Consider the following 14,082-nt stretch of genomic DNA (forward strand, 5'->3'; position numbering starts at 1 on the left):
TTATGATCTCCTCTTTTTTTTTTCTCCATCTGATTTTCCTATACTGGCTGTATGACTCACTGATCTGGTATTCCAATGAAGTCACTCAGACTTTGTCCCCTAAAGATGAAACATTACTTGTTTTTGTACACTTTGCCTCCTGAAGTAAAAACATGACATTATTTTCTAGCTAGCTTGTAGATGTATGACAGTGATTTTCTCCTGAATAAATTAAGTGTAATGTGATTTCAGCACAACAGTGAACCTTCAGAGCACAACCGACAGTTAGATCCCTAATCTCTCGGACAAAGACACAATTTGGGGAGTTTTGTCTCTGTATAATGCCACAGTGCATTTTAGATCAAAACATTACGATTTGATGAAAGCACAAACTTGTTTAGCTTTAATTAAGGGGTTTAAGAATTAAGTTGGATTAACTGTTTAGGCTCAAAAGTAACAGGAGAAACTAACATAATTTTAAATATAAGGACAGTCTTTTCAATGTGGTGGTTGGCACAGTTTACTCACAGCAAGAACTCTCTGTGTAACTCCAGCTTTCTCCCACATTTCAAAAGCATGTATGGAGTTACCAGCTTTTAATTGATGATCCTAACTTAATTGCAGGTGTGAATGTGAATGGTTGCCTCTCTGTGTTAGCCCTACAACAGACTGGTAACTTGTCGAGGGTGTGCTCTACCTTTTGTCCTATGAAAGCTAGGATAGGCTGCAGCTTCATCACAACCTCAACTATGATTGGACGAATGCTTCTGATCCTACCATCAGAGTGTGAGCCTGTGTGTGATTCCAGAAAGGACTAAATGTGTGGAAAAATTAATTATTTTAAATTATTTTGACTGCTCAGTTGGAGTAGCAAAGAAGGGGAAAAAAGCAAAAAGACAATCCATAAACTAAAAAGTCACATATCAAGTGTGAAAAACAGCATGATTTATAAAGGCCACAGTGTTAAATCCCCGTAAGTTTTGTAAGTTGTCATTATTGTGTGAATGCGTTCACTCAGCTGACCACATGTGACCACAGCTGCATGGTCAGGAGTCGGGAACTATGAGTGCATGATTTAACATTAGTGTGAGCTCAGGCATTTCATCCAACACGTCCCTCTTATTCATTTTACAGTACATTTGTATGATTTAGTGTCTTCTGTAGGTTGATCAAGAGATTGGCTGAAAAGATAAAAATCCAGATGCTCTAGTGGCCCAGTCAAAGTGCAGACCTCAACCTACCTGAAATGCTGTGGTGGGACCTTAAGAGCTGTGCATAAATGCATGCCTGCAAACTGCTGTCATGTCCTCCATGTTTTCTGTATCTGATAGATTCATACAGAAAATATGGTTTTTCCAGGACTCCAAAGTCAACTGGAGTACATCTGTCTCTCCAGTACATGTCACACTTTGATTGATATAGAAGTAATAGGAACAAACCCTTCACCGTAACATGTTTCATTAATATAATATACATATATATACAGCGATCAGACACATGCACTTGATCTCCCTTTTGCTGCCAAAACAGCCATGACCCTTCGAAACATGAACTCCATTAGACCCCTGAAGTTGTGCTGTGGTATCTAGCACCAACATGTTTGCAACAGATCCTTTAAGTCCCGTAAGTTGTGAGGGGCGTCGCCATGGATCGGACTCGTTTGTCCTGCACATCGCACAGATGCTTGATTAGATTGAGATCTGGGAAATTTGGAGGCCATGTCAACACCTCAAACTTGTTGTTGATGCCCACAGCCATCAGGGATAAAGCATTTTCCATGAAAGGGTGTATATGGTCTGCAACAATGCTTAGGTAGGTGGTACGTGTCAAAGTAACACCCGCATGAATGGCAGGACCCAAAGTTTTTCAGCAGTACATTGCCCAAACCATCACACTGCCTCCATAAACTCGGTCCATAAGTGCATCCTGGTGGAGGTGTTCCCCGGGTAAGTGTTGAACATGCACCCGGCCATCCATGTTATATAAAAGAAAATGTGATTCTTCAGCTACATACTCAACTTTTCTGCTCAACCCACAAATGCATTTTCTTTATAAATGGCACCATTTAAGTGGACATAAACTAGCTGTCCAATGATAAAAGATTTATTGCCAAGACGCATCATTACAACAAAGAACACACATTTCCTTACTAAAATTGAGTGCAAGTTTAATTGTTAACAATCGTTTCAAATCGCTTCAGTCACAAGTAAGTTAACTGAAGTTTCAAACTGTAAATTCACAACTTTAGTAAAGGTGAATCAGTACACACCCCTGGAGCGTTGTCTTTTTCTCACTGCATTCTCGCCTCTATGGAAGCTGGGAAAGTGGGGAAAACTCCCCCGGTCAGCATGAACAGTTAACTGTAATTAAATTAACCTCTCTTTGGGCTCATGAATAATAGTTTCAGTAGAGGCGTGGGAGGGGGGAGGCTGAGGGTAGTTTGCCAAAGAAAAAATACAGACACACAAATGTGTCCTTAACATGTGTGTAATTTAATTACACAAGACAGAACGAGATAAATTTTACAAATCTTTAATCCCTGAAACCTATTTGCTTTAATGTTGTCTTATTCTATTAGACACCACTTTATGGTTATGTATGGGAAATAAATTTACGGGAGAGGATTTATTTATTAAAACTTACTTACATACTTACTAAAAAGAATACAAACACACAAAATGTCTTTCATTTTAGTCCATTTCAATTTGGCCAAATGTCCCAGTACAATAATCATGGGAAGCCATATATTTATTAGGACTTTGGCTTCCTAAAGGTTAAATGGTTTTAATCTTAAGCTGGTTTAGGCATTCACATGAGAAATATTTTTCATATCAAGTACTACACTAGTAGTAACATTAATACAAACTAAATATTTTAAGCAATAAAAATTAACCTGAAATCAACTCTGGAAACTATTGTAGATGGAATTACAATTTTTAAATCACCACAAAATAAAATACTCAAAGCAGAGATAGATATTTTTAACCGTTTTGAATATACCTGCATGAATACTATTAGTTGGAGGTTTATTCACATTGGTTTATCTAAATTATTGTCCTCAGAAGCAGCCACTCAGTGGTAGTGGGTGTAACCCCTGTGCCCTTTCTCCTGCGACGACTCCCCGGATTCAGGTCATTCAGCTCGAACAGGACTGAGGCGGCTTCCGTAGCAGAGCGAGCTGTTGGAGTGACGCAGGAGCGCCGAACGGGCAGATCACTTCTACAGTCAAGATGGCGACATCGGAGCCGGTAAGAGAGACAAGAGATAGCACAAAAAATCGACTAATATGCACGTGAAGATCGGATAAATCTCCAATTCACCTACTACATACATCGCATAACTTTGCTTCTGTGAAACCGAACTGGCGTTTAGGCCAAATTAACGCGTTTGAGTTGACAGATGTTGGCGTGGATTAGCGCTAGCATGCTCAGCAGTGGGGATGTATGAGGCACTGCCTGACTTTGTTGGGCAGGGAGGGAGTGACTGACTGCACGTCGTTCATTCAAACTCCAGTCAACGCATTGTTTTAATCTAGTCGGGTATTACAGTCGATATCTTACGACAATTTTAATGAAATGCCATTACCTTTAAACACCCGTGGTGATATATTATTGGTGCATTTTTAGAAAGTCTGGACACGTGTATATCTAGCCTGCAGCTAGCCTAGCTCATCTGCTAAAACTAATGCTAGTAACTGTTATCTGTAAAGTTAGCTTATTGATTTTCTTTGTATATACCCCCTGCTGACTGTTTTCCATCAGCTCCTGCGTCTAATCCTTAAAAATGTAGTTGAGGTGGACTCTGATGTTGCTAAGTGAATCTTTATAAAAATGCAAGAGTATAAGGCAGAGCCCAGCTGTGAACTGGATAATGGGACAAGGCCCCATTAAGGCCCCCTAAAACAGAGGGGCTTAAGGTCATACCTTTGTTACGTTTCTGTAGATCACTTTAAATGCGAGCTATACTGTAATAATATTGCATTTTATAGATCATGTAAGCTTTTTGTTATTTATATATATATATATATATATATATATATACACACACACACACATTGGACTACATAGTTACACTATTCTTATTAGGGGCTTTAAGTAGCCCCGATTTAGGGATTAAATTGGTATGTTTTAGATTATGCTGGGAGTTTGTGAATCAGTCTAGGTAATTTATGTTTTTACTGTCTTATTTTTCTTTTTTTGAAAGGTTGGAATTATTCCCTAAATTGTAAAAGTATGTATTAGCTTCTGTTAGAAACTCAGTAGTAGTAGTAATAATAATGATGATGATGATGATGACAAAAAGCTTGCAGTGCTTTGTGATGTTATGATACTGTACACACTATGAAATTAAGTGTGTGATTACCCCCGACAAAAGCCCTTAACTGTATATGGCAATGACCATTCCATTAAGTTTTTATCGTTAACTTTGTTGAAATTTGTGATATTGAACTAACTTTGACTTTGAAGTAAAGGCAGGACTTTAGCAATATTATGATATAAATCTGACCCAACTACCCCAAATTTCTTTGCCATTTGTGATCAGTGGACTTGTGTGGTTGACTTTGTGATGTGTTTGTGTGCATGTCTCCTCAGAAAACAACTGAAACTGAAGATCAACAGACTGACGGTCAGGTTGTTGCGAATCCTGAGCAGTATATCAAACACCCTTTGCAAAACAGGTGAGAGTCAAACCAGGTTCTGAGTTTGATTTGGATGAAAGCTGCTTGTGCTTCCATACTCTGCAGTCTTCTTGCAACAACCAGCAAATCCTCTGGCCAAACAATCAGAAATGGCTGGTGTAAGCATTTCTAAAATTAGATACAGGGGAGGTTTCATTTAGAAAAGCCAATCTGTGCCTTAAGAGGTGGGTGTGGTGGTGAGATCAAACACACCCGTCTCGTTGATTCAGAGACCGGGGCCCTGTTTCAGGAAGCCAGTTTAGAAAACTTAGAGTGAAAAACGATACTCAGGGTTGAGTAACCCCGAACTGTCCAACTCGGAATATTCGGTTTCAGAAAGGCTGATAACAATTAGTTCAGTCAACGCGGAGTTGCTTTAACCCCAAGTGAAGCGCGCGCACGAGGATACATAAAGCCCTGATAAGCGGAGCACAGAGTAAGCGAGTCACCATGGAGACGGAGGGAAAGAAGGCGCGGTCAATGTATTTTACAGCGCTTGAGGCCGAAATTCTGATGGCAGCATATGCCGATAACATGCAAATTTTGCAGAAAAAAAGGTAACACAGCCTCAGCTGCAAAAGAAAGGGAGCATGCATGGCAAAACATAGCCGACAGAGTCAATGCGTGAGTGTTAATTTAAACATTGATCTAGGGATTTCCACCCATTTAACACGTTATTTTATCATATGTTATTTTATTTGTTATTTTATACATTTTATGTTGTGATGTGATGTGAGCGCAGGTGCAACCCAACAGGCCCCAAACGTTCCTGGCAGCAAGTAAAAATGAAATATAAAAATATAGTCCAAACAGGTAAGGTGTAATTGTATTATGAGCCATAGTGCTTGGTCTGTTTGTCCGATGTAAATCGATTGCAGTTAGAGGCTACATTAATTTCCCCTCTGTAAGCACTTATTGAAATTATCTGAGCACATTACAAGTACATATTTGCTTACTCTGTATGCTTAAATGTGGCCCGTTATAGCCAACAGAAAAAAAGCGGAGGCCCGAAAAACAGGTGGGGGTCCTCCACCACCACCACTCACAGAGGCTGAGCAGTTGGCCCTCAGCCAAAACAGTGGGCGCCCTGTGGCTGAAGGCATCTCTGTGGGGACATCCTCTGAGTCAATAACCCCGCAAGACACAAGTGCCTACATAGGGGGTAAATTCAAAATAATACATGATGTGCATACATCCTTTCTTCACAGTCACCTTTGCAGTGCTACTCATTCATTTGATAAACTCTTTACCATAATGGATTATTTTGTAGTGAAGTTATTTTCCTACTGATTTTGCCTTCCCTCAGTCTTGGTTGTCTTTGAGAGCATAATGACAATGAAGTGTAAGGTGATTGGTATGTTTGTTAATTGCCATTTGGTCCCTTGTAAGTTATAAGTGACCTGTATAAACCTCATATTCTATCAGTTGATGGTGGTGGTGTACTGCATCTGGTGCAGCCTCCTGTTGAGCCAGACCAACATGCAGTTGTGAGTAATACTCCACAGATTATATGAGTTTACAGTAGAACAGCAATGTTGTTTATTTCTTTACTGCAGGAAAATAATGAAGAAACATTGACAGCTGTTACAGAGGAGGAAGCAACAGAGACACTTTATGAGGTTTACATCTTTTAATACTTTGTGTACAGGAAATACAGGCGACCAATAAAGCCAGTTGAACAGAAAATCTGTTTATTCGTCTTTCAACATGTTGAGGTGATGGGTCAAAAGAAATGATTGTGACATATGGTGTCTCTGACTGCGCTTCCATCTTGTATGTCCGTGGGAGGGTCAGGATGTTCATGGTTTGGATCACTGCTGATGTTTGGTTCAGAAGGACAGTGTTCTCCTCTAATTGTGGCAATGTTGTGAAGAATCACACATGCCACAATAATGTCACATGCCCTTTCTGGGGTGACCCTGAGTCTTTGCAGGCACTGGAACCGGGCCTTAAGCATTCCGATAGTCATTTCAATTCTGGCTCTTGTCCTGCAATTAGCCAGATTATATCGCTGCTGTGGGCCCGGTTCAGGGTCAGGGTAAGGGGTAAGCAAATAGGGTAAACATGGATACCCCCTATCACCAAGCAAGTAGCCAGTGAACTCTCCTAAGACAGAAGGATACACTTCAGTTCAAATGTCCCTGTAGCAATTGGTCTTTATATATTTTAAAGTATTTTCAACTCACCATGTCCAAATTTTGTGCTCAGTGTACATTCACGGAATATTTGTGAGTCATGGACAGAGCCTGGCCACTTGGCTTCCACATTTGTGATAATGTTGGCAGCATCACATATGATCTTCACAGTGCAGAGAACACAATTAGCATCCATTACTATAATGAAATAATTTGTTAGTTTGACATGCTACAGGGAACTATGTACCTGTACATTAATGCTGTGGAAAGACTTCCTGTTCACATAGTCTCCTTCATTTACTGAAGGAGCAATGATTGGAATGTGAGTGCCATCTGTACAGCCAATCACGCCTGGGAACCGTGAAAATAAATGTAAAATTTATGTAGTAGTCCAAGCATCACCACATCATACATTAAGTTTTGGTCATCCTGCTACCTGCAATTTTGTGGCATCCCTCTTTGATAAATCTTGTGGGTCTATGACCGGGGAACACCACAAACGAGTGCAGGAGACGTTTCAGTGCAACTGTAACATTCCTGACTGCCCGACAGACGGTAGCCTTGGAAACGTGCTCAGCGTCACCAATATTGTACAGGAAGCTCCCGTTTGCAAAGAAACGGAGTGCGGTACAAAGAATATGTAATGGACTGAGCGCATGTCCACGATGTGTCACATGCGTAATATATGGCCTGAGGATGTTATCCAAATAACTTATTGATTGTGCTGAGAAACGGTAACGTTCGCACAGGAAATCATCAGGTAATGATAAAATGTCCATACGCGCTCTGATCACTCTCTCCCGGCGGAGAGCTCTGCGGAGTATTTGGGCTTCAAGATCTACTGGCTCTTCAAGGAAGGGACACGCCATATCTGACACTTCCTACTGTCAGGTTTCCGACAAAGAGGCGGGGACAGTCAGGGTTAGTTGTAGTAAACCTGCTAGGGGGCAGGTTAGCTTCACGGAGTGTGTCGTCATAGTGACTCACTCAGGCTTCAGCTGAACTCGCTTTGTGAAACCGAAAAACCAGAGTTTTCGTTAACTCAGGGTATACTTAGTCAGACTTTGCACTAAACCGGCTTCCTGAAATAGGGCCCGGGACTGGACTCTCATCTGAAACAATTTTTACGGTTGGTTTTGTCATGTTAATTAAATAGTTTGAGGCACAGACGAAACTCGTTGGGGTTCTTTTTTTCATCATTATTTACACACAAATACAGAAACTGAGCTCATTGAAAACATACAGAGATGGTGGGGCTAAATGTACTTAATCGCTTAGGATCAATAACCTTTCTCTATAGAGACAAAACAGCTGTTTCATTATGAAATCAGTGAAGAAGTTTTCCTTTAGGAATAAGGTTAGTTGTGTATTTATCACCGTGTGAAAAGTGTTATTTTACATTGAGTTGAAACTGGCATTTCATCTTCATCTAGTTTTAGGATGGGAGCTGTACTTTGACTTTTGGTCTTTGGCATCACAAACATACTTACAGTCATGTGCTGATTGATTTTTCTTTTTGTCCCTCTGGTCTCTTGGATGAAAGTGAAATTAGAAACTCACCACAGCACTTATTTTGACAGCGTAAACAGGATATTCAAATTACCCATCTAGTCACTTGGGAAAATTATGGATGAGTGCACAGCAAACGTGTTTTCAAGCAGTTACAGCTTGAGCATCATAGTAAGGATAAATGTTCAGTTTATTTTCATCAGGTTCATATTTGCACTTTCTGTTTGTTTTCTTATTTTAAGGTTTAAAATCAGAAGAGCAGATTGAGGAGTCATGTGTTTTGTTTTTTCCTCTGTGTTAGAATTGCAGTTGTTGTTTTTTCTATTGTCCTTTTAGAAATGTTATCATAGTTCTGCAGTGGCGACGAGCTATTCAGGAGCATTGTACAGTCGGTTTGGAAATGCTGGATGGTTCTCTTGGCAAGTCACTTCTAGGTCATTCTGCTTGTTCAGCTCAGCCTCAGAGGTCAAGGCTGTCCATCTCTGCTGCTTTCACCCTGGTTTTATTTAAACATATTGACGTGGGGGGTTTGTTTTCCATTTTGACAGTTTTGATTGCAGACTTCTCATTTTGAGGGCTAGGTGTTGTCACTTCTCTCTGGCTTCACTGTAAGGAAGTAGAGGACTGTTGAGTTATTTGGAATTTGTGGTTAAATATTCATCACAGATGTGTTTTAACTGTCTCACCGGCCGAAGGTGTGATTGGTTTCTTAATAAATGATTGAGCTGCTTTGTTATGTCAGTTTTAGCATCAGTGGTTGGCGCTCTCAGAGTGAGGTCGGAGTTTTTAGGTAAAGGAAGACAAGTTCTTATCCCCCTTTTTTTTTTTTTTTTAAATCTACAGCATGTCTCATTGTACTTGCAGATTTTTGCTTTTGTCTGTCATAAATATTTACTGCTGCTAAATTGAGAGGGGCTAAAATAACTTTTTTTTTTTTTTTTTTTAAATGAATAATGTGAGGGTTGCACAGAGGTTCAGTGTAAGTAAATACAGATTAGTTTTAACAGTGAATCACGCAGAGTCACTAATTAATACTAAATGAATAATTAGCAGACAAATCCCCTTTGACATCTGTTCAAGGTGGAATAATGATGGATAGTTTTACTGATAACAGTGCATCATACTTGGTGTTTTATATCTGTGCCATCTAATTGAATTATTCCCTGATACTTTATTACCATCCTTAAGAGATTCCCTTTAATATCTGCTTTCATAGATTTAAATATAATAATTGCTTATGAAGGTTTTCTCTTGCTTTTGGAAAGAGTTTGGATCTTGCTGCGGTCTGAAGGTGAGTCCAGAGATGGATTTGAACAGACTGCGCAGATCCGTTACTCAGCTGTTACATAAGATGATCACTTTCAAGTTTCAAAGTCATGCAGCACCATTTTCATATGGCACCGTCATTAAGCGAAACCAGCAGCTGCTGGGAAGTAGGAAGAACGCATTCAGCTTCTGCTTTGGAAAATTGTTTAGTATACAGTTTACTGGAGCTGAAAGTGAAGTGGATAGTTTATGCCTGTCTGCCCATGGACTCTTTTTATTTTTAAAATCACGACCGTGTTTTTTTTAAAGTCAGAAACACAACAACTCGTCTGTGTTTGGCAGCTGAACTATTAAAAATTCAGATGACAGTGTTTCTCTAGCTCTGCTGCGGCTCATTCTTATTTACTTTACACACATTCAGAAAACTGTGGGGACTGGAGCACGCTGATTAGTTCACAGCTGAACAAATCACATATTACTGTCTGTGTCAGAGGGTGATGTCACAGTAGTAAATTAATCAGTCCTCTTCAGGTTTGCTGTTTCGTTTGGCTGCATTGGCCTGAAATGATCATTTTATCTCTCGTGAGATTTTAAAGTACATGTGAAGAACAGAGCTGGCTTGACTTGCTGTCTGGCATATTTGTTTATATGCCATTACTAGGCATGTAGTCTTGGCTTGTGACTGTTCTGGGTTCACCAGAAGAATCACGGCTGTGAGCAGTCTGGTGTCAGTATGTGCAGTGTGATGTTCGCATTAAACAAATATACTTTCATCCTCTCTTTTAGCTCTGTTCGGTCCATTTGCTTCATTTGTGTCTATGGCACATGGGTGGGTTTGTTACAGTTGTAAGTGGAGGGGGGGCAAACGGTTCAGCTGATGTCCTCTCACTGCCCTGAACCCTGCCTGCTAGCCTCCCACCCACTGCCCCTTGGTAATGCATAAAAGAATTACAGCAGCCACTGTAAACAAAGAGTGCATTTGTAGTGCGGTTGATGGCTGGCTTTCTCTTGTTTTTTGCATTGACATTCATGCTTTTGTTACTAGCTGTTGTGTTCTTCTGTGAAACAGCGTGTACGTCTGCTGTTAGGGTAAACGTTTCACGCAGTTGTAACATAAAATAGACTTTGAGTCCTTGTTTTTGATTTTAACAGTGATGGTACAGCATTGAGCTGTTATTAAATTAAAAGAGATACAAAACATTGAATATGCTTGTACTGAAGAATTGATTGCTAACAATAATGGTTTTATTTAAAAAAAAGAAAATGTAAAGTACCAAATACCCTATACTGAGCCCAGCTGCTGTTAAGTAGGAACCCTAAATAGTGTTTTCCAAGAACCCTGCACTTTACTATTAGCAAAGATTGGCAAAGTGAAAAAAGGTCCAAAGTCACTAAAGGAAAGCACAAGGTGTGTGGACTGCAGCGCTGTATAGTGGTTTCAAAATCACGTACCATGCTGCCCAATGTCTTTCTACAGAGAAATCACTTAATTTCTGACACAAAACAGGCTAAAATACAAAAATGTAACTGTAGAAAAACAAGAGAGAGACAGACTTACTCAGGCTGGTATGGCCGGATTTGGGCTCTCAGCACCTGGTATTCCCATCGGCTGTCTCCCATCCAAGTATTACCCAGGCATTACCCCACTTACCTTCTGACATCGGAAAAGCTCGTACTGTGTTGGCTCTGCGACAGACTGGAAATATGTCCAGGTTGATACATTTGTAAGTGATGACAATTCTGATTTCTGATCCCCACAAAGATGGAGAAGTCAACAAGCAGGGAGTTTTCCCCTCACACTCACGAGGTTTGCTCAATCACAATTTGGGGCAAAGTCATGCACTTTCTTTTATTTTCAGTTTATGCATGTTCAGCAATCTGCATTTTCCGACATGGTTTTGAGAGATTTTCAAACAGTCAGTGTAATTACGCTCTTTACCTCTTGGTCTATGAATACTGAATTCTATGAATGATGCATTTTTATTTTATTGTTTGTTTGTTTTTTAGATGGGCCCTGTGGTATTTCAAAAATGACAAGAGCAAAAGCTGGACAGAGAACTTGCGTCTCATTTCTAAATTTGACACAGTGGAAGATTTTTGGGCGTAAGTTTTCTCTGCTGAAGTCAGTCTGAGTTATTGATGGTTTGTTATTAATGTGCACAACATGTCCCTTAATGGTAATGTCAATCAGGATCAGCATGTTTCACTTTACTGATTGTTGTTTAATGACCATTGTTCTGATAAAAGCTTCTGAAATTCTACAATTCGACACACTCATGTTGGGAATCTACTTTTTCATCTTTCTACCAGATTATACAACCACATACAGCAGCCAAGTAAACTCGGCTTTGGCTGCGATTACTGCTTATTCAAGGTAAGGCTCTTTTTTTTTTTTATGTTAAATGTTTACACATTTTCCCTTAATCTCAGTTGCAGCAGAGTCTAAAGACATGGATAGGGTTTAATAGCTGCTTCATATTGTGCGTCAGGATGGGATCAAGCCCATGTGGGAGGACGACAGGAACAAGCTGGGGGGTCGATGGCTGATGACTCTCAACAAACAACAGAGGCACAATGACCTCGATCGCTACTGGATGGAAACGGTAAGACGGCTGTTTTCTGAAACCACTCAGTAGAGTCGTATCCATTGGATGTTTCCCCTGATGGTTGTGATTTAAATATAAATGTATATATGTATAGTTTGACTTTTTTTGTGCTTTTTGCAGCTGTTGTGTTTAGTCGGTGAGTCATTTGATGAGGCAAGTGAAGACGTCTGCGGAGCTGTGGTCAACGTCAGACCTAAAGGTGACAAAATATCCATCTGGACAAGCAACTGCCAAAACAGGGACGCCATCATGACGATAGGGTGAGCCTTTAAAGTCACATTACTCATAATACGCAAGTAGGAGCTACAGTGGACCACTAAATGGCAACACTGAGCTTGCTTGAGTCTTCACACTGCTTCCATCTCATCTCTTCACAGGCAACTTTACAAAGAGCGTCTCAACCTCCCCATGAAAGCCATGATTGGCTACCAGTCGCACGACGACACGTCCAGTAAGAGCGGCTCCACCACCAAGAACATGTACTCCGTTTGAAAAAGCTCCTCATTTCAATTTGCTGTAGATTTAAACAATTGCCGATCTGCATCATCACATTAATTTTTGAGTTGTCAACTACTGTAGTGTCCTTTCCTTTTATTGCTAAGAGAGGTGTTCATAGCGTGTATAGCTGGAGCTTCTCCCAATTCAAGATGCCAGCGGAGCGGTTGTTTAAAGAAAAAGAAAAAACGGGGAGGAAGGGTATCGGGCTTGAGATGTTGTACGACGAGTAAGAGAACACACGATGATTTACTTTTAGAGTTGAAGACTTCTGTGATTAATATCAGTGACCTCTCCTAGCTTAGCTGAGAACAAGCTTTTTTTTCCAATACTTAATGGCTTGAGTTGTTTAATTAAAAAAGAAAGACTTAACTATAGGGCCTTGTGTTTCTCTCATGCTGAGTTCTCACTCTTTACAAAAAGTGTTTCTCACCTCACAGGAAAAAGAAGGCAGGCAACTCGTCCTCATACAGAACAAATTTTAAGGGCAATTTTAACTTGATTTATCCACAAGTGTTGAGCATGAGCCGGGCTTTCAGACGCACCAGCTTAAATAATCTACAGTATCTTAAAGGTTTGTAAAAGCTGTGGTCACACTCCAAAGTGTAGGGTTTGGATTAAGGCCACTTGTTGTTTCAGCCATGCTGGAATTATGGGATATTGCTTGTAGGTTTTGCTTTGTTTTTTCCCCTCAACTTTTTTTCTCTTCCCTTTACATTTATTTATAATGTATGCATTGCAGTTACTTAGTTGAAAGACAACCATGAAGCTCGTGTTTTTTCAAATTGTTCTTTTTTTTTTTTTTCTTTTTTTGTTATTAAGGTTAATAATGTGGACTACTGCATATAGATGACATTTTTTACAGTGTACCATACAGTAAAGATGCCGACAGAATTAGGTGTGCTTTTCACTGTTTTCTTCCTAACAAAAACTGTAGATAATGTCGCACTCCTCTCTTGGTTGTTGCAAAAGAAAGATGATATTCATTGTGAAATGATTTTGCTCATAATGTATCTTTATTATCTGTAATTCCAGGATGTATATTACCTTCTTTCAAGTAAAGTTTAAGTGCTTTGCATTAAAACCAGAAGCGTGTTGTTTTGTTTTGAGGTTTTTAAAGTTGGCAAACTTGCTTTCTTAAACACTAAGCTGATTTTTAAAATTCCGTTTTGACTACCATTTGTGGTATTTACCAACTCCTGGGAACAAAAATCTGACTTTTTAGTAAGTGCTATAGTGAGAAGCAGCTTGGGCTAATGTCATACTCGTGAGGAAAAATTAAAAGTGACCAAAAACTCACAAGCTTTGCAGATTTGTTGAAAATGATGGAAACTACCACAAAAAAAATGTAGCAGCAGTATATTCTGAGGAAGTTATTTTTCAGTTTCACACAGAGGAGAAATGTATGAAGTAA

General features: G+C 39.7%; 1 protein-coding gene across 1 annotated transcript; it reads left to right on the forward strand.

Annotated features, from left to right (window-relative positions):
* The first annotated feature begins 3,103 nt into the window (after positions 1–3,103).
* Positions 3,104–13,758, forward strand: eif4e1c (eukaryotic translation initiation factor 4E family member 1c). The gene is made up of 7 exons (XM_026190445.1): positions 3,104–3,227; positions 4,572–4,657; positions 11,575–11,670; positions 11,878–11,941; positions 12,057–12,170; positions 12,294–12,433; positions 12,551–13,758. The coding sequence occupies exons 1-7, from the start codon at positions 3,210–3,212 to the stop codon at positions 12,663–12,665; spliced, it is 633 nt and encodes a 210-aa protein (XP_026046230.1). The 5' UTR covers positions 3,104–3,209; the 3' UTR covers positions 12,666–13,758.
* Positions 13,759–14,082: the final 324 nt, after the last annotated feature.

Source organism: Astatotilapia calliptera, chromosome 13, assembly GCF_900246225.1.
Source record: "Astatotilapia calliptera chromosome 13, fAstCal1.2, whole genome shotgun sequence".
NCBI lineage: Eukaryota > Metazoa > Chordata > Actinopteri > Cichliformes > Cichlidae > Astatotilapia > Astatotilapia calliptera.